Source organism: Lonchura striata, chromosome 10 (assembly GCF_046129695.1).
Source record: "Lonchura striata isolate bLonStr1 chromosome 10, bLonStr1.mat, whole genome shotgun sequence".
Classification (NCBI taxonomy): domain Eukaryota; kingdom Metazoa; phylum Chordata; class Aves; order Passeriformes; family Estrildidae; genus Lonchura; species Lonchura striata.
This window is the reverse complement of record NC_134612.1, coordinates 12,681,231-12,702,968: the sequence shown is the minus strand read 5'-3', so window position 1 is coordinate 12,702,968 and position 21,738 is coordinate 12,681,231. Positions and strand designations below refer to the sequence as shown.

Genomic DNA, 21,738 nt, shown 5'->3' with positions numbered 1-21,738 from the left:
TGCTTTTTGTGCAGGGTCATTTACATCAATTGTCTTTCTAGATGTGGTAAGAGAAAATCTTTTACTGTCCTTTTCCATTACATCCAAGGAGAATGCATGAGTTCAATCATTATGCTCCAGGATGTTGTTTTTTTTTTTAATTCTGGATAAATCTACATTTTGCATGCATTCCTGTGAATGCATTGTCTCAGTATAGGTTATTGTTACAAATATGGAACTTGAATTTCATTGTCTTATCTTCAATAATCATATGCAATTTGCTGTTTCAGGCTCTAATTACACGTGCACAAAATGGAAGCCAGGCATATTTTTCAAAAAATGTTGTTTCCTCTGACATAATAGAAAAGAATGTAAAACAAAGCTGTATTTTCATGGTGTGAAAATCAGAATTAATTTTGCTTTTAAGGCTGTATAAAGTGGCAACTGTTCTTACAATGTGAATCTGTAATAAGATTACCAGTACAAAAATCAGTGCAAAAGAGCTCGTTATATAGAAACCATGCCTGAATGTTTGTACTGCTGACTGGTTTTAAGATCCCAGCACAGAAAGCCAACTGAAAGATGCATTTTAAACATTAAATTGTGTGAGGAGGGAACCACCACAAAGCAACCTTGTAAATAAAATAGAGGAGTTTGGGCCAGATAAGTTTTTAAAATACCACATTATTTAGTTTCAGAGCTTGAATGAAAAAGTAATTTAAGAGTTTAGTTTGGGAGTTAAGAGTTTAAGAGTTTAGTTTAATTTTGGGAGCCAGTAATACAGTGCTGGCACCAAAGAGGATGATGAGCAAAAAGCCCTTTCAGCCCCAGTAGTCCAATTCTTAAGCATTGCACCAGAGGACATTTCCACACATTGCTGCAGCTGCAGGGTCAACTCTGCCCTGTCCCAGCTGCAGCAGCTTGGCCACATCAACCTGCAGTAACTGAGCTGCTGCAAGAGCTGTGCTCCCATAGAAAATGTTACCTCTGCCCCTTTTTCTTGCTGCAGTCTTGTCAATTTAATCAAGTCTCAAACAAAAAGTGGAGGTCACTGTAAGATATAGGTGATCAGAAGCCCAGCCTCCATATATTTATGTCTAGTAGCTTGCAGCTAGAACAGTGGGACATGCACAATTCCAAAAGAGTGGAGGGCAGAAGCAAAAAAACCCCAATTCATCCCCTTGAGCAAGTGTTTGATTTGGTACCAATTTGCACACAGTGCAAGATAAAAGAGGCAGAATGGGGGGGGACATAGTAGTCTCTTGTGATAATTAAATCCTTACTGGAGTTAAAACTGTTGACAAAGGAAGACATTACAGTCTGCCAGACCTGTTTAATGGATAAACTCTTATTCCTATGCAATTTGCCTTCATTTACAAAGAACGCCTGTCCAGTTTGGCACAAGGGAATGGACAAGGTAACTAAGTATCTTGATGCATTTACATTTATCTTTTAAGATAGAAAAACAGAAGCGGATTGAAAGGATAAAACAGAAGCGAGCCCAGCTGCAAGAACTGCTACTGCAGGTATATTGAATTTTTTTTTCCCCATAAGTGAAAATATCAAGTGCAAATCAAACATGTTAGACCTTCTGAAGTTCTTTCTAGATTTAACTAACAGTTGTGACATACTAAGGAGAAAAGTTTGACCCCTGTGACATTTCTGGATTCTGGTAGAGGGACCTCTTACTGCCACTGTGGTTCAGTTTTGCCTGCTGTAAACCAGCAGACTCCACAAGCTTTCCTAAGTGTTCTGCTGAAGCTTTTCCCACCTTAGTGGGAATGAGAACAACTCACAAGTCCCCTTTGTTGACTCTTAAGTTCCCCCAGAGCTACCCTGAGTCATTTTTCAAATTTTCTCTTTGACCTAAGCTATGAAGTTCACAACTTGTGTAAATGTGTGCAGAGTTGTTTTGTATAGATATTTCTGGATCTTAAGAGTGGAAGTCTGGCAAATCCAACACCTTTACTTTCTGTCATATACCTTTGAGATTACTTTTGGCTTTAATTGCTGAAATATATTTCAAATGCATCTTGTTTATAAAGTAACATTTCATAAATATAGTTATGAGCATTCCTTAACATTCTAGTCTGTGCAGATTTTTAGTATTTAAATGTAATCAGTTTTATGAGATTACAGACAATAAGGCTACATTTTTTTGCTGATTCAACTACACTGAGACAATTTTCATGTAATTGATATTCACTGAAACTTTCAAATATCTGATGCTTCTTCTTTGTTTGTCATCAAAAGCTGTTTCTCTGCTTAGGGTGCAATTGGGATTCTATCTGTCTGACCCAATACATCAGCAGTTCCTCCAATAGTAACATAAAATTACACTAGTGAAAATAAGGCAACTTAGGCCCTCTTAACTTTTAGTCCGAATATTGACAGAGTTGACTCCCTTACTGTCTACAACTGTCATTATTGCCCTGATTATGTTGATTGCCAAAGGGTTTACCAGTCCTTTGGGATTGTGGCTATCCATCTTTTTCCCCTTAAATGAAATAAGCAGTGCCTCAGGTGGGTAAATACTGACTTCAGTCCCTCAAATAACATTTCCTAAACCCACACACTTTCATACAAGTGCAGTCAGATATAAGAAACCGGCAGGCAGAGAGTGGTGTCACAAACATCATCTGCTTAATAACTTCCAGAGGAGAATTTCCAAACTAATTCTTTTGAGAGAGAGAAGGTGATGGATGAGAAGGGAAAGAAAATAAAAATACAGATATGGGAAGTGGGGGAATTTTTGTTTCAGTGTAGCTCTCTCTTACCCTGAGGCAATTACACATAAAAAGTACCAGAGAAGACCTCTTACTCCAGAGCCTTTACAAAGGGATTGGGAAAACAGTCTCCATCAAGCCTTGCTGCTCCTTTCTTGTTTCTTCTCCAGGGAAAATGAGGGGAAGAGGGGAAACAGAGTCAATAGTATATGTGTGCAAAAAATTGGGTTTAACTTCTGCTCCTGGTGAACTTCACCAGTGCCAAGAGAAAGTAAGGCCACAACTCACTTTTTGACAAAAAATTATTGAGGTATTGATAGTTGGTAAATAAGACCTATGAGTTCCATTTCTTGGAAACACTGGTGTCTGCTGTTTTATTGACAGTGATAATTTTTTCTTTCTTTTGTTTTACAGCAAATAGCATTTAAAAACTTGGTACAAAGAAATCAGCAAAATGAACAGCAAAATCAAGGCCCTCCATCTTTGACCTCCACAATACAGCTGCCTTTCTTAATAGTCAACACTAGCAAAAGAACAATTATAGACTGCAGCATATCAAGTGATAAGTGAGTGTTTATGAAATTACTTTTTATAATTTTATTTTCTTTGTGGACTAGAATTTTTCCTCAAACAAATGAGGGAAATTGTTCTAGTTTACTAGAAGTAATTATTGCATTTACATTTGCAACTGTCACTTCAAGGGGTTGCTTGTTTTTTTCAATATTTAATGCAACTGGAGTAATAATATGGATGAGTTTATTAACACTAGTTAAAACAGGCTGACTTTCATTTGTAAAAGGCACTTCAGGCTGACATTTCAAAGAGCATTCCCTGCACAGAAGAAATAACTATTATGAAGTTATTATTATTAAGAAATAACTGAATGAAACTATTTACTAGGACAGCACTACCTTTTAAAGCAGCCATGTGAATTCTTCTTCTTAGTATGCCATTAAAATGCACAGTCAGAAACACAAAGTTACCCATGTGACACAAAAGTAACATACTCCAGGTGATGATAACAACTTTGAAAGCAGCAAAAAGTTCTTTGAAGGAAAAGATACAGAAATTTGTGATACTGTCTGAGCAAACTGCTACAATTGCATTCACATTAATCTGAAAAATCTTCCAGTTATATAATTGTGGGTGCTTGTGCTCTTCATCCTGTGAAAATATGGCTGAAGTTTGAGGTGCTGTTACGTTAATTGGTAATCAGCTCACAATCAGTTTATTAGCTGAAAATAGCTGGCTTTGCTCTAATACTGTAGATTACAGATTTCACTCTGTGCTATGCAAATCCTGTACTGAACTTCAAGTCAATCACACAGCAAAAATAGACAGACTCTAGTAACCCATGCACCAGCATGCAAAGCAGCAATACTATTAAAAGTTGAATTTTTGTAGAAAATTAGACTGAAGTCCAATGTATTCTGTCACAAAACTTGTGGAATACTCTCATGAGCACTGCAGTTCAGCAAATTGGGAATTTTACGATCATTTTTGATTTAGCATAGTCATACTTTTATTCTATAGTCTCACTATAGAGGTCTTCCTGCTCTTTTAAACATTTAGGTTTGAAGTTGTTAGAAAGTTGAGCAGTTTCATACTGAAACTTCAGAGCTGTGGCTTTGAGTAATCAGAGATTAATCTGGCATTTGGGATCCAGAGCAGTGTAACACACTTCTATGCTCTCCAACTGTGTGAAAACACTCCTACTAAAAGTGAGCACATCAAAATTACTGAAGTTGTTGATACTTCAATTTATATAACTCAGCTTTGGTAGTATGTCACCTGGAGGTCATTAAGTGTACAACCCAAATTAAGCCAGCTTTCCACTGGGATTATTATTTGTGCAACTAATTAGTGGCAGCAGTAATAGGTAAACAGTGCCAGAAACTGCTCTAACTGTTACACTGATCTGCTAAATAATGCAGTTAGCAAAGGTGGTGACTTGGTTTGAAGAATTCCCAGTTTGTAGTTAATTGGAGAGTATTTGTGCTGCTTGACTCCATCACTGGTCGGCTTGAGGGCTTGCTCTGCACTTGGTTCCAGACTGAAAGCCACTTTTTAAAGGGCTTCCATTTTCCTTTCTTCTCCAAATAACATTTGTATGAAGTACTGATGTTAGTAAGTCAAATGAAGAGCTAAGCTCACAGCATTAGCTACTCAAAATTGTATTTACAGAAAAACTCCTAAAAGAAAGTAATTGCTTGAAAATGTTATATGTATAAGAGTGATATAGTATCAGAAGGAAAATAGGTTTGTGTCCTCTAAGCATTTTCCTGTGCAAAATCAGCCAAAACAGAGTGAAATGTCTCACAAATATTTTTTTTTTTAAATTTTTAAAAAGAGAGAGTATTGGGCAAGTTTTGCTTAGAGTTTGAGAACGTACATGAGTGCCAAGCAGCATGCTGGGAATGGCATTTCTGAAGTTGGAGTAGGAAAAGCAAAGTCTTCAGGTAAAAAGGAAATAGTTAAGAACTCATTTTAAAGATGAGGCACCTGAATGAGTAAGTCCCATATAAACAGGAAAAATTTATTTAGTGTATGTGGTACTTCTGTATAAATGCTGTTGGTCCTAGGAAAAAGAAAGAAAAAGTAACCAGAATACCTTGTTTTAAACAAGCATTTATTCACAACAGATGTATCAGAAACTTGGAAAATTGGAACATCTCAAAGGGGAAATGCAGAAGATTGTGTACAACACTGGAGATACAATGCTGTATATTAGTAAGAACATGTAGGAAGTGGCCACTTGTACCACTACAGACAGAACTGCCTCTAGAAGCAGAAAATCCAGATTAAAATCATTGGTGAATTTGTACTTAGCATGGGAAAGGGACTGGAAGTGTACCCAAATTTTGCATACACAGTATTAATAGCCTCTGGCCCTGGCTTGTAGTACTGAATAACAACATGGTAGCCCAGTAGATAATTCCTGTGAGAACAAAAATTGATTTCTCAGTAACAGCTGAAATTGTGCTGGGAATTACTAGGAAAAACAGTAAGGACTACAATGTAAAGCATGCAGAGCCAATGCATACAGTGCTTTATATCTGGAATACTACACACTCTCATGTTCTTGGAAAAAGTATGGCATAACCAAGAGAGACACAGGAAGGCAGCAAGAAGGTCGGAGGCTGTGGAAAGGCTTTGACAGAAGGAACAGATGGGCTTCTTGGCCTGGAAAGGAGAGGACAGAGGACAGGGGGTTCCCAGGTGTCTCAAAAATAATGAGTGATATGGCAAACGTGCATAGAGAATAGCTGCATACAGCTGCTTATTAAATTGAGAGACATTAAGAGAAGATAACAGGTGATGACAAAAAGAAGGTTTCTACTACTGTATGCAAGTAGTAAAAGATTACATAAGTTCAGAAGGGGGTCATGTCAAAAGAAAGAAAATCCTCAAAAAGTTTTTAACAGCAAAATAGAAGAATTGTAGGGATTTCCTGTATCAGTGACTGCAGACTTCCAGAAACTAAACTGGAGAAACACTGAAGACTGTAAATTTCTCCATGTGTAAATTTGGTGGGAAAGGAAAATAAGTTACCTTCCTTTCTAATAGCCAGTATTTGGCCACAGCACATGGGAGAAGTGCAGAGCTATCAATAAATGCAGCTTTTGATCCTGTGCCATAAATTGGAATTGAGTTATGAGTCAGTAATTACAGCTTGCTGGTAATTGCTTGGTATGACACCAAGCTGTGCCAGTTTAGGCAGCAGCAATGTAATTGTACTGGTTGAAATTATAACAACGCATCTTATTTTCCCTCTTAATGTGATTATGTTGAAATAAATAAAGGTACATAAACAATAAGTTTAACAAGTAATATGGTATGAGTCACAAAAGAAATGCTGTGTGTAACTGACAATTATACTCAGCACAAAGCATTAGATTACCAATGAAAAATTGTGTGTATAAACTCAAGAGCTGTAAAGTTTCCATGTTTCCTGGTTCAGATATAAGAAAATAAGTATTATAAAACAACCTAGCAAGCAAATTGACATGGACATGAGCTTGGAGAGATAATGGAAGACCCACCATGAGTTATCTTTTAAAGACTGTATCTCACAGATGAGTTGCTTTTCCAAGGATAAAGGTTTTGTCAGCAGGAAAGGAGGTACTGAGAACTAAGCCTTATTTTACAGACCAGAAGTGTCCAGGCTTTTAATACCTGTGATGACAGTGTAAGACCAGCCTAAATTCCCCTGCATTTCTTAAAGCTGTCTTGCAGTTAAAAACATTTTGACAGTCCTGCAGCAGAAACGGTGGGTTGTGAACACACAATACTCTGAACAGACTGCTTTTCTAGCTGCATCCAAAAAAGCAAAATTGTACCAAAGTAAATAGGTCAGTTCACAGGAGGAGTGTTGCACATTAGAACAGAAAGTGAAATGTAAAAGCAGAAAAACAAAATAGTTATTTTGGTGGCAGGGGTTCAGGTGACCTTACTGGCTTTAGTGCAAATGAAGGTTCATGTTTAATTAAGGCCTCCCTCTTCCCCTTTGAATCTATTTAATGAGGTAGAAAATTTTAAATTTTGTTCCTTCACTGGTGAAGTTACTTTAATTGAGAATGTGCCATTTTAAACCTGTAGGCATGCCAGTCACAGAAAAGAGAAAGCATTTCTTGCACTTCTCTTTCCTTAAGGACCCTTTACAGAAAACCAGGACTCCAGATGCTTACCTTAGTACATGCCAAAACTGCCAGAGAAAGAACAGGCAAGAAGAGCGCAGCTGTGCTCTTTCAGAATCATCTCACTTTTAATTTTTTATATGCAGATTTGAATACCTCTTTAATTTTGATAATACTTTTGAGATTCATGATGACAGCGAGGTGCTAAAGAGAATGGGAATGTCCTTTGGGCTCGAAGCAGGCAAATGCTCAGCTGAGGACCTAAGAACTGCAAAGTCACTGGTGCCAAAAGCTTTAGAAGGCTACATCACAGGTAAGTTAAATATTGTTCCTGATCAAATCCATAACCTTACTTAACTGAAGCAAATTTAATTATATTATGTATGTAAATTTCAGGGTTTGTGGCACTTAGTAGGGTTGGTACATGAACCAGTTGTTTTACTTTTAATTTTGGAAGGTTTTTCTTGTTGTCCTGTTGACTTAATGCACACTGATTTATAACAGTGTGATGTGTGAGCTGCATTTTGAAGAAATGATTTCTTAAATAACTAAGTTGACAGCAAGAACAAATGTGTTAGTGTTAATTTTGAGTAACTGAATGTATGGAGGAGCAAACTGGAAGAAGGCAGCTCTTCCCAAACTGAGGAAAAGGAAAGAAAAAGAGCATCTTGATCTGGTTGGGTGTAATCCCTCAGGAGCCAGCAGGTGCCACCTGAGAACTAAGCTTCTCTAAATAAAGCAAGTCCAGACTCGAGGACAGGTGTCCCAGGCAGAGGCTTTTACCTCCCATGTTTGAACAGGCTGTGCTTAGACACAAGACTAGAACTCCTTCAGTGTTGCATCACTGGACTAGAGCTGGCACAATTTGCTCTCACTTCCTGTAGTTATTGTCAGTGTGTTTTTCTTGCTGCACCCACAGGTTAAACTTAGCCCAGCATTTTCTCAAGTTTCTGAAGGGACTTCATCTGTAAAGGAAGTGTTACCCGATTAATTAATGTGTACATACCTTTGTTTTTGAGGAAAGGAAATGAAGCTCTTGCCCTAACTTCTCCATTACTATATATAAATTAGAATTCAGTTATATTTGATAAAAGTAGTACATTTTAAATGGCTTAACATATCAAACTACATCAGATGTGCTTATGTTTATCAATACTTATTTGTGTTTTCCTGGTCCTCTTGTCCTGTGGGTTTTAAAACTAAGATTTTGTATTTTATTTTTGGTCAATTTTGAAATTGCACCTGAAGTCTTTATAAAATGGCATTCTCAACAAAAAGAGAAGTTGAAAGAAATCTTGATTTGTTCCTCACAGGTTCATTCAACTCAACATTATTTATCAGCATGTGATTTGTCAGCAGTGTAAAAAAGGGGAAAGGAGCAGAACCCGTGTCTTTTAATAGTTTTGGGATGTTGAAGTTACTTAATTGCTTCCATGTATTGAGGATCAAACTAAAGTTTCTTTTTCATTTTAAGCCTGCATTAATTTACCTGCCCTGTGTCATGACCTGTTTATTGAGTACTTCCTTATAGCAAACCAGCAGCCTGGAACCTATATAGAGTTTTAATCATAGGAAATGCATTGATTTTATTTTTTACTCAAAAATCATTAAAGCAAGTAATGTACCCTTCATATATGGATTACATTCAGCTGTTTCAGCCTCTGTAAAAATTAGCTCAGAGGTATTCCTCCTAGTATATATATTTAAAAAAAAATATGTACTTTAATTTACATACCAGTGCATGTATTAAATGTTTATTCTATTATTGCTTATTATATAATTGTGCTACAGAAATCGACAGTTAAAGATTATGAATTGCATAGTGGTGGTTTCTAATTGTAGTAAATGACCAATAAAGGAAAGAGATTTAAATGTTTTGTACAATATTTGAAAAGCCAGCATCTGCCTGATTACATATTTTTTGTTATCTTCCCATTTTAACCTTGGGAGTCTTTAGACATTTTGTTATACAGCAAGAGTAGGGAAATAAAAGGGTCATCACTGGTTTCTAGAATTCATGGTAACTTCTACATTGTCATGATGGTTCTTCCAAGAACCATGGCTTCAGTTACTACTATACAGGAAAACCAGATCCAGGTCTCTTATTTATTCACTGAGTAAATACACTGCAATCAAGAGTCAGTAGCTGACTCTATGGACAACTGCTCTAGAAGCCAGTCCAGTCCTAATACGTCCAAGTAGGTGTTCCTGTTAGTGCATTGACAGGAACAATGTTAGTTTGACCTTAGCCTGGACATTTTTTTCAGATAATTCCTGATTTCCAAACACTAACAATAGTTTGCACTAAAATGCTTACCAGTAGGACTAGAAAAGCAGGAAGAATCCTAAGTCTAAACCAGTTCAACTAAAGAAACTTTAACTTGACAAAAAATATTGGACCATCTCAGTTTTGAAAAGCGGTAACTTTCTATTTGCATTGAACAGCCACATAAATTGCTTGGAACTGCTGAACTGATGATGTGCACATCAAAGCTTTGTTGGTGAATTTTCTTTTGAAGTATCATGTGTTTTAGCCATTCTTCAAGTGCCCAAATTTCATAAAAGTAGTATCTTCTAGGTTTGCTAGTTTCACAGTATTTGAGCAAATAAATGTATTTTTGTAATATGCATTTTAAATACTTCATTGGTGTGATCCCCAGCTATGACTGCCACTGAAATCAGATGAAGCTTAGGCATATTGACCTCATAGAGGAAAAGATTCTGTTTATCTTACGTTATTTCTGTAACACACTTTTCTGTTGTTTGACTGTCATAACTGACAATCTCTAAAACATGAGACTTGCACTGGCTTAAGAGGACATCCCAAGGACACATCCTAATTATACATTCCTGCTCATTTCTGCATTTTGACCCAGGTGCTTTCCCGTGTGCTCTCCCTGAGCAGGTTCCTGGTGCTAAGGTCCGGGCTTTGTCTGGCAGAGGAGTTTGCAACAAGGAAACAAGTAGAACTATGTAGCAAAGGGCAGAAGAGCTCAAGTGGGAAGGAGGGAGTGAGGCTGCCTGGCGAGCAGAAATACTCCACTGCCTGGGGCAAGCATAAACTCGTAGAACATCAGCCAGAGTAATATCTCCCTTGGGCTGTGCACATCCTAAAGGCACTTAACACACAACCAAGTCCCACCCTTGAGTCATGGCTACTAGACACGAGGCTGCAGATTTAAAAGGAAAAAAAAAATAGCAGGAAATAAGATTTCTGAGGCACTAACAGTTAGGATAACAACATCTCACCTTATGTCTCCCAGTAAGGCAGTGAGCAAAGGGGTGCAGTTTAGGACTTGTTTTTTTCCCTGTGTGAAGAAGTGCTCTGCTGTTTATCTGTATAATTATCCATGACTAGAAAATGGGCTGGAGTTGGAACTAAAGAGCTAAGAGCAGCCACTGCCTGAGCAAGTTTGTTCAGATGTAAACAACACTCCCATGCAGCATTTGTACATTAACTGTAAAGCTATCGAGGGTATTGCTTTAGAGCCTTCTCAAATGAAGTATAAGTTTCTACCAGGTGTATCTGCTACAAGTATGCCTAGTACATAACAATGTTGGGAAGGTTTGTTCAAACTGCTTTCCCTGGTTTTAAGTGTAGCTATTAGTAATTGATCTACACAGCCAGAAGAAATAAGTATTTTCATTGTAGGCACACTTCTATTTTGACAGACTTTTCCATACTGGAAATGGCTTAATTCCCTATCTTTCACAAACTTCTTATCCCTTGCTCCTCAGAGCCCACTGGAAAATTGAATTTAGAAATATAAAGCAATGAAAATACAAGGCAGGGATATGTTTTTATGCATCACCTTTCTGCCATGCTTCTACTTTGTTCTTCAAAAAGAAAACTAAGGAGCTATTATCCAGAAGTCTTAATAAACCACAAGATTACTTGCAGTGTCTTGTTATTCTTCTGAAATATTAAACATGTACACACAGGTACACTCCTTCAAAATACCAGGGAGCAACAATTTGGTACAGCTCTATTAGTCTAAATACAATGCAATCATTGTAAATTATTTAGCCTCCTGCACAGACAGGAGGAAGCTGTGAGAACATGTTCTCTGTAACATGAAATCTGCATTTCGGACAATCTTGATGCAAGACATCAAGCTCCATCTACATTTAATTGTTCTCATCTATTCTGTCCTCACAGATCACCCTAAAACTGCCACTTACCAAGGTTTGCTATCATGTTCCAAGGACTGCTGCCAGGAACACCACCCTTGCTAGCCTGGCTTTGTACCACGACATTTAAATACCTTGCTGCAACAGCTTTCCACAGCACAAACCAAAGTAGCCTGTGGATCCATCCCAGTGGATGTTGAGCCAATTTACATGGCTGCATCAACCTGCTTCAAAAACAGTCCCTGTACTAGGCAGCATTGCTAAATCTAGAGGAACCAAAGCTTGACAAGAACACTGAAGGACAAATGAAAATGTGTATGTAACAACCACAGTTATTCCTTTTACCTGATGTTACAGAACAATTCTAGATAATTATGAGTAGTACAGTCCCAGTGTGCTGTCTAAAACAGAGGCTTAGTTAGACATAGAATTTAAGAGTAAGGACTCTGATTTCTAATTTAATGTATCCAGCTGGAACCACTTGCAAGTACCATGGAAAAGAACTAGGCAGTCTTGGTAACTTTGTTTTGATATTAACTTTGTGTCAAGATAGAATTTGAGTAGGTGAATAGAAATGTCTTATCTAAGAAACAAATTAAAAACACACACACCAAAAACAAACAAATCCCATAAATGTAATTGGGTCAGTAGACTGGTTTTGGTGATTCTCTAGGCAGAAATGTGTGTAACTGGAAACAACTGACAGGCATAACTTGTTAGGGAATTTGAAAACAAGTACCCTGGGGCTTGTAAGTAACTTCTTCACATCTCTCAGGGGACTTTTAACAAACTACCTAAAGAAACTTGGCATTATTGCCAGACCATTTTAATGGTTTTAACCCCACCATTTCCTATCCCTAGGGACGAGAGTGCCTTTCATGTCTCATGTGCAGTGTACAGCAGGCTCTGTCTTCCATTCTTGGCACCAGCCCTTTGCCATGGTCTGTGCATGTCCACAGCCAGCCATGAGAGCACCAGCTGAAACTGCCTTTGGCCACCGAAACACACACAGTGACACAGAGACTGCCTGGGTGGCTTCACTGCACTGTCTCAAACCCAAATAAATACAATTCCTTTTGTACCTTCATCACGTTGGGCAGCCAAGGCACTTGGAGCTGTCCGGGCATTTCACAGGGTCAGGCTGTGGCAGTAAGTTTCCATGAAGGACTCCAGAACTCTTATTTCAGATAGCTGTGATTGCACACAGCCACCGGCCAGGCTAACCTTCTTCAGACAGAGAGAAAAGCTGGGTGCAAGGCTTAAGTGCATCCACAAACACAGGATATAATTTTATCATGATTAAACACGACATAGCTACAGTGTAAAACTTTCTAAACTAAATTAAGGGAAACTAACGACAAAGAGAATGCAAAGTTTAAAATTGTAAAAGGAAGAAAAAATGTAAGTAACTACCATAAATAGTTATGTTTTCTTCTAGATATGTCTGCAGGATTTTCCTGGATAAACCAAGGGTTACTTTCAAGTTCAGCACAAGCAGTTTCCCATTTTGAGGCAGCTGGAGGCACTTATGATGCTAAATCAAGGTAAATAAAATAATTTTTATTCAAGGATAGTTATATATGCTTGTGGTACTTTAGTAACCTTGCTATTTCATACAATTTGCATGCAGGAATTGAGATATTATCATGGCTGATTTTGATTGTAAAAAAGTCTCTGTCTTCCTTGAAGGAAAATGATATTTGAAAGGTCAAATCAACATGCTTTGAACATTGAACAGCTATTTTGTACCTATGTTTCATAATAGAATCTCTTTCAAGCCCATTTTCCTGATTAACCTTAAATTCCTGCCTGGGCATGGACTACAGAAAGATAATTACATGTGGAGAAAAGCCCAGTATGATTTCTGAAGAATGCATAAGAATGTCTGCTCTCTAAATGCACTACTATTTAAGCACTCATGAAAGAAGTTTAGTCCACACAACTTAATAAGAGTTTTAAATTAAAGACTAACAACCAAACAAAAAACCACCATGTGCAAACTCCAACCTTAAATACACCTCAGCAGCCAGACTTTGCTTGGAGGTTACCTGTACCATAAGAAAATGGAAATAGGGATTATTATAGGGATTATTATTTTGGAGCAGGTTCTTTCTCATAGCATTTAATAGCTTCATTTTATATTGCAAACATTTCTGTATATTAATGAAACTGTCATGGATTTCCTTTTTTTTTCTTCAGCTTAAGCAATTCTACTAGTTCTTTATGAAAAAAAAAGGAAGTGACCCAATATTCTTTTCTATGCAACTTTCCAACGTTTTAGCAACTCTCCTAACTAATAGCTGTGTTTACTGTAACACTTCGGGTTTTTTCCTTGTTCATTTCTTCGACTAAAGGAAAAGCTGAGGCCAAAAAGAAAAAGCTTAAAACCTCATGGGAAACCCTCTAAAATTCACCCTTTCTGTTGTCTTGCTAGTGAGAATCCAGGGTTGTGTTTGGATGCTGAAGTGGCCTTAGCAACTGGGCAGCTGCTTGCCCCTAGCAGTCAGCAGTCCAGCAGTGCAGCGTCCCGGGGGGAGACGCCCTGCTCCTTCAACGAGGAAGACGAAGAGGATGAAGATGAGGATTCTTCCTCCCCAGAATGAGGACAGTAGAAAATGGAATATACAAAATGCTGCTCAAATATTCCTAATGGGAGTTCCTGTTTGGATTTTACTGGTTTCTTGCCTTGGTTTCCACTGCGTTTGGTGAACCAAAATGGAAGCTTCAAAACAAGTTTATCCATAGCTGAAATTGAAGAATTGTGTAACTGAACACAGAGTGATATGCAGAGACAGAGCAAAGTTGGTTTTATAAACTAATGAGGAAAATAACAAAGTCCCTGGAGATTTGGCAAAGTACACCTTAAGATCATCTTTTCTGTTTTGGGACTCAAATCTTTGTCTTCCCCTTGTCTTTTTCAGATGGAGAAGAAAACAGTCAGTCAGTAAAAGCCAATTCTTGTGTTGTCTTTTGGCTGTGCTGCCTTTAGAAAAAGGGGGAGAGAGAGCACACGCAAATGTGCTAAAATCGTTATTTAAAACTATCTTGTATGAAAGTGGTTATAGGGAAAAGGGGCTGTTAAAATGTTTGCTTTTTTCTGTTCAACTTGCTGTATAGAAGATTCTTAAAGTAATATAAATTGCAAGTGATTAAATGAATCTTGAAATAGTTTATATCCATTTTAGATACTCTAAAATAACAAGTAACATTAGTATAAAAGGTTCATATGTTCATTTATATTGCAGGCCTAATTTATTATAAGTGATTATTCTTAGCCATTATTAAAACAGTCAGGAAAAAAACAGTATTCTCTGCACCAGCTTTTTTCATGGAAAATAAGTAAAAAAATTGTATTTCTAGATTACAGCATATTCAGTGTAGCTTCTCCTTTACTTTATCCCTTTGATAGTAGAGCATGTCTTGTTTTTTTGAAAAAGGTCTCCCACCATGTTAAGGATCTCAGGCAGTGTGTTTTCAAGACAGTCTTGAAATTTGGAGTGGGTGGGTAGGTCACATAACTTTTAAAGTCATAGGCTGAGGTTCTTAGGGAAAAAAATTCAACAATACATCATTTAATGTTTTGCAATCTGGTCAGCTTGGATTCTGACAGACTTTCTTATCAGTAACTTAAGTATCAGTATCAGTAGCACTCACCTTGATGCACCTTTGAAAGTTGTCTCAAACCACATAAAATAATCTGTGGCTCAAGTTACCCAACACATATCCTATGTGAACTGTTAAATTAGACTTGCAGCAGGAGGCTGTTTTCCACAGCTAATATCACATCCAATCATAAAGACCTTTTAAAAAAAACCCAAAACCTTGAATATCAATGCAAAATACACTGTAGATGTACTCTTCCCATGGCGTTGCAGTGTCCAGGACTTTGCCTAGCCTCTAAGTTAACTATTTCTCATGAGGAAAATCTTTCCCGTTTTCCCGCTGTCTGTAGGTGGTTGCCCGGTGTCCCAGCTGTCTGAGGCAGCTGTCCTGGCTCTGTTCCTGTGCCAGGGGATGAGGCAGCTTGTGCTGCTGCTCTCCTGAGCAATGGCAGCATCACTCTCACAGCCTGAGCTCTGTCCACATCATCTTTTGCAGCCAAACCTGCACTCACTCAGGCCAGCAAGATCCAAAAGCATCAAGGCTGAGCTACAGAGAGAAAAATGAGGCTCCAGCTCAAGAGCTGCCTGGCCGTGTGCAGAGTTAGCCCAGGGCTGGCTGCTCGCAGGACAGATAAAACTGTGAGGAGTAGACAAGCACCACCCCCACGTTTACATTACAAATGGAAGCATCCAGATAGAAACTTCTCACAGATAGTTCAAACTCCTGCACCTGACTGAGCTATCTGTTTTACACAATTGAATAGCAAATGCACAAACTAAAATGCCTGCTGTGGTATTCACCCCTGGAGCAAGACTGTTAAGACCATCCTGTCCTCATGGCTCACAGGCAACAGCAGACTGAGGGCTTTACACACCCTCACTTCCACAAATCTGTAACACTATCTCCATACCAGAAAAGCTTTACAGATACAAGCAGATATTCTTGCTGAGAGAGTCAGAGCGTTGAGCCAAGTGACTCATTTTTGAAATGGCGGGAGAAGGGAAAAGGTACTTCACACATATTACTATGGAATTGTCAGCTTCATGATTGACATTTCATTTAAACAGATCATCACTTTCATTCTTAAAAAACCCATTGCTTTTTCCAAAATGCCCTGTCAGTAAGCTTTCATTGGAAAGGACAGATCAAAAGTAACTTTTATATGCATGATCCTAAGGAATACTTTATGAGGGAAATATTTTCCAAAGTATTTATACCTCCCTCTCCCCAACAATACATTAACATTACACTTTCTTCACACTTCCCACTCAAGATCTGTGTAAAAAGTAAAAACAGCAAAACACTAAACAGTTCCTAAAGAGAAGCACTTTGAACTATAAGAACCTGGCAAAAAAGGCTTCCCACCCAGGAATAGAATGTATTTTATTAGTAGTCAGTGGGCTTTCTGCTTTACAGAGGGAAGATCTTCAGTGACACCTTTCCTCCACTGATGTCTGTGCCCTTCAAAGCTGCAGCCTGCACAGCTGCTTGCTTTCTGGCAAACATCAAACTATCAAATAAATAAAGATAAAAAATAAAAAATATTGGAGCAAATAACATTTATTTGACAGTTGAACCAAGGCTTTAAAAGTTATTTTTCCTGGACTAGTTGAATACAAAGGACAAAACAAGTTAGAACATTAGAAGAGACTTCAAAAGTAAATTCTTTACTTGGGCATCCCTTGTGCCAAGTAGCAGTTGAGGATGAAGTTCAGCTGAAGCTCTGCAGTCTTGTGGCTACACTAAAGTCTAAGAACTAAGAGAATTTGGGGCCTTATCCAGCAATAGTCACCTGTGTATGGTCTCAGGCAAACTTTTCCATCATTCCTGATGATCTTAGCTGCCATATTTTAAAAAAGACACAAAAACTGCAAACCAAAACAGGTAAATGCAAGACCTCACCAAAGGCAGCTGCTGCAATTGTGAGTAATAAGGGGGTTGAGAATATTAACAAACCACAGAGCTCTCACTGAGCTCGTGGCAGTGCTTACACTCAGCTGCTTCAGCACACAGGCCCTCCCTCCTGCTGAGAGCCCAGCAAATGCTTTCCACAAGAAAATGGTCATGACCAAGACTGGCTTCCCCATTTTCTCTTCAGTTCCCTCATAATCTCCTGCCTCATGCAATACCCCTGACATTCGCTGACTGGAATAAAGCAGCAACTGGTACTAGATCATACTTTGGGTTTTTTTGGGGTTTTTTTTGTAAATTTTCATGCAATTTATATTTAAGATAAATTTATGTGAAGTTTCTGTGTCTTGAACACTCTCTCTTGGTTATACATTCAGGAGGCACTTGACTGCAAGCAATATAATGCTGTATGTAAATGCCTTTATAGCTATAGTGTAGTAAACAACTTTATTTCTGGACTAACTTTGTGGTGCTTGAAAAATCTAAATTTGACTTAGAAAAAGTTGTCAGCTCCACTATCTAGATTAAAAACTCCAAGTGGGATTCAGCATTTTTCTATTATATGGAAATCTGACGCAATGTTTGTGGATTTGGGTATTTAAAATTGTATTAAAGCGCACCAGTCTTCTCATTTCCACATTGGAATTAATGCCAACAGTCCCCCTAATCTTAGAAAGTGTGTGTATCTAACAAATAAGATCAGCTCAACTGAAGGTATGACTTAAAGTAACACCATAAACCCAGTAAAAGCTGCTGTAGGTGTTTGAATTTTGGTTAGGGGGTTTTAATTTTTAAACTACAGCTTGCAAATAGCCCTAAATCCTTTTGAGTGGCTAGAAATTGCTGAGGATACAGAATTCCCAGAGAAGGGCTTCTGTTGGTCAACTATATCAGCCTGAAGTAATATTATGTAAAAAGGCCTAATAACCAAATTTTAACCCTGCTGTTTCTTAAAGAAAAATGAGGCCTTCAAGTACATGTTCATACACGAAATGATGCTTGAATATAGAATTCCACAGTTAAGGTTTAAAATTTCAAGTGCTCTTTCTTTTGACCAAATCCACCACTCCAATTTAAGAGTATGGCTAAAACTTGACCATATTTGAACTCTGGGCAGTACTCATTTTTGTAGTTAACTGGCCCTTTTTAGCTGAAAATAATCCAGGCAGTTGATTGTAAAGACTTTCCTTTTAGCTAATTAAAGATGTTTGGGGTTTGGATTCATTTAAAATGAAAGCTAGTACCACAGGGTACAGTATAGAGAAACAAACCAAAGCAAGCTATCTTCTGCTTGACTCACCTCAGTTATATCTTATCATTCCAGGAATCTCTCAGGAACATCATTATATTAAATAACCAGATGTAATGAGCTGGGGAAAGACTATGTATGCTTTTTTAATTTTTGATTTTAAAAATTCTACTAATAGCCATACTTTGAGGTGACATCCTTCTGCTGCAGTTGGGTCACTCTGAGGCTGAAGGTGTCCCAGGTGTCAGCACTGGGAAGTGGTGCCTCTTGCAGCAGTAGTGATGAACAGGGGAGGGAGAAGCCAAGGACCTGTTTATGGAGGTTTGTTTAAAAGTGTGCCACTTCTTGAATTCTGGCCTCTGTCTGCAAGCAATGCACCAATGAATCATTTGTGATGTTGTGGACATCACACACCTACCTGAGCACATGGAAAGCTCCAAGTACTTAATTTTCTACTGGCAGGTGTTCGCACAACCCAATCCTGATACCATAAAACTTCATGAAACTCATTCCTTAGACTTAACAAAGTTCCCAAAGCAGATTATCTCTTTCCTTTTTAACTGTTAGAATTTTGTCTGGTGAGTATTTTTAAGAGACTGTGAATAACTTTTCTCTCCCCAGTCCAGGTATATTGCCAAAAAATACCCATAACCAGTGTTGATCCCAATTGTTCATTCCATCTGCAAACGATTATTGTCCTTCCAGGTCACTGCTGAGCTGCATGTGCAAGAGCCCCCCCAGCTCCTTCAGTCTGGGTGCCTGAGGTGGCATCCATGAATCCCTCCCCAGCTGGCACTGGACAGGGAGGGGAGGGAGTGCTCATTACAGCAGCCTGGCAGTAACAACTGCAAGGACTCTTTATCTCAGCCATATAGCCACTCTCCACCTTTAACACTACCTTGCCTGCCCACCCAGAGATCAGACAAAACCCAAATGTTTTCTTTTCTGCTTCCATATATTTGACAGTACTGAAGAGTCCAATATTTAGGATATCCACCTAAACTGTAGGACGCCAAAAATCCTTGCTCAAAATTGGTCAGAAGTAACATCTGAGATGTAACCATCCAAATCCCAAGGGAAAGCCTCCTACTTAGGACCAATATGGAGCAAATAAATACTTTTGCATTTGTTTAAGAAGAAAAGCAGACTAACCTGGGTCAGGTCAGTCTCTGTAACAGAGCCATGATCATTCCAAGCAGATACAGGAACCTCCCAGTAGCCCAAGCTTGCATCTCTTCTTCATCTTCTGTATTGGCTAGAAAAGTGCAATCACCTAAATCTGATTTCGCTAAATGCCATTCTTAAGTACTCAACTTTCTCCAGGCATAGGTACTTTAGATATATGGACAGCATGGGATAGCAAGATACAGCAATGTCAAATTTAAACCCAGTTGTAGATGCAAATCAAACTCATCTATGCAGAAACTTTCCAAAACAAATTGAGTCTTTATTGGTGGGTTGGTTTTAGCCTATTCTCCTCTCCAGGCTGAGAGAGGAGAATGCCTCACACTGCCTGGTTCCCGTGCTGCCCACCCACACAAGCCAGGCAGCCAGAGAGGGAAGAACATCACATATCCACAGCTCTTCCTGCTGACATTTTCAGGTCACATACAACTATTCTGAATGGCCACAAAAGTTAAAACTATTAGAAAAGGTTAAGTCCACAAAACCAGTCTCCAGGCTTTTTGATGGGTTTGTTAAATTGCTATTGAAACTTTAACAAATAGTAGATTTGGTTGTACTAATTTAGGGATTAAGTGGATCTCCTGGAATTTCCCCAGGAAAACATTGGCTGAATCATAACCTATCATACAAGTTTCTGAAACGTTCCCTTGTCCTAAAGGCCATGCTGTATACATGAAAAATACTTCAGAGAAGCATATGCAAATGTTATGACACTGCCTCTCACAAGCACCTACTGTAAAAAATGAATCCTACTTTGAATGAACATGTAAGAAGTAGGATGTGAGCCTGTCCTCATTCCTCAGGCCCTGACTGCAAACCATGCCCTGGGACCAAGGCACAAGCTTTGTATTTGCATATCCTACTCAGCATCAGGAAACACTGGCCAGCAAGCACAGGCAGAGTTTTACAGCAGGACTTGTTTGCTGGCACCTGGGGGATGATCTGGCAGTGGATGAGCCCTTGGCAAGGAGGACTGATTCATGAATTCTGAATGCTGATGTGCCATCAGCCCATGTTCTGAAGCTGCTGTGACATGCAGCAAGGGGTAGAAAAGGCAGGTCTGGCCCTCCTCCCCCCTTTACAGTAGCACATTTTAATATACACTATATTCTACATGGAAGTAATTGTAGGGATGCTTCCTTTTTATATTTAAAATTCAGAAACAACTTGAAAGTCCATTAACTTTTAAATTAAACTTTTTAATAACAAGGCCAGTCATGGACAAAGCTATTTAATGACCTCAATGCTGAACTCAAAGCAGGGTTTTGTAAACATGGTAGGTGGGACGAGACAAATCCAATTACAAGCATGCTAATTATATGGGATTTGAAGTTTTAATTAATTTTTTTAATCTACTCATCTTTCTCTCCCAAGATGTGTATTGGCACGGAGCATCACACAAACACTTTGGTGTTTTTCTCCCTTTTCTTGTGCTAAACTCTTGTATCTTCAGGAAAGCCCAAGTTTCCTATTCATCTTCATTTGCTGCATATTTTTGAATTCTCCATAGATTTCTTTCTTTCCAAATACCTATAAATTATAAACTAAAGTTTTATTTTTGCAGAAAGTCTGCTATTAAGCTGTGCTGATTTTTTTGTCCTGAACAAATAGTGTTAATTTCCACTACCACATTTTACGTGGCTAGGAGTAGTGTAAAAAAATAATGTGGTAGTATTTTATGTGCTTTAAACACTGACAAAGATATAAAGAAAAGTGCATATACAAAGTTTTACTTTCCTAATAGGAACACTGGCATTAGCAAATAGTATATTTGAACCAATAGGAAATATTACTTTGTAGTAGCAAACACTTTGTAAATAAATACTTGTTATTTTTGTAATGGAAATTTTATAGCTTTTTCTGTATACTCAATTGATCCCATGTTTACTGAAAATGCTGCAAGTGGGAATTGTACATTGTAAATGAGGGTGGGGAGCAGACAGGCTGGCTGAGGTGAAAGCTGTGTATGCTTTGGAGAAGAACAAGTTTTCTGTGAACTGAAATGTAAACCTTAACTGTAGAACTGAATAAAAGAATTTCAAGGCAACAGGACCGAGCTTGTCTTTGAGAGGAACACTGCAGAGAAAAGGTCGCTCAAGGTTAACACTGCCAGGCTGTGCTCCTCGTTAGGAAAACAAGGACCTGCCCTGCTTCAATGGGAAACATTGCACCCTTTGGTTATTGCAACACCACAGCCTGGGAACTCTGTCCTCCTGGGCTGGTCATTCTGAGCAACCTCCTGTGTCATTATCCATGGGGAGATGCTGGACATGTTACATTTTGGTAACTCACAAAATGTTTAGGGATATTGTCCCTA

At 38.4% G+C, this 21,738-nt stretch overlaps 1 protein-coding gene across 3 annotated transcripts in view; it reads left to right on the top strand.

Moving 5' to 3' along the window:
* The window catches only part of TFDP2 (transcription factor Dp-2), a 55,432-nt gene extending 33,964 nt beyond the window's left edge, over positions 1-21,468 (top strand). For all 3 annotated transcript variants that reach the window (XM_021536946.2, XM_021536945.2, XM_021536947.2), the window contains 5 exons: positions 1,437-1,505; positions 3,120-3,271; positions 7,489-7,655; positions 12,912-13,017; positions 13,908-21,468. In XM_021536946.2, the coding sequence (XP_021392621.1) occupies positions 1,437-1,505; positions 3,120-3,271; positions 7,489-7,655; positions 12,912-13,017; positions 13,908-14,076 (663 nt within the window). In that variant the 3' untranslated portion in view covers positions 14,077-21,468. The remainder of the gene's footprint in view (positions 1-1,436; positions 1,506-3,119; positions 3,272-7,488; positions 7,656-12,911; positions 13,018-13,907) is intronic.
* The last annotated feature ends 270 nt before the right edge of the window (positions 21,469-21,738 follow it).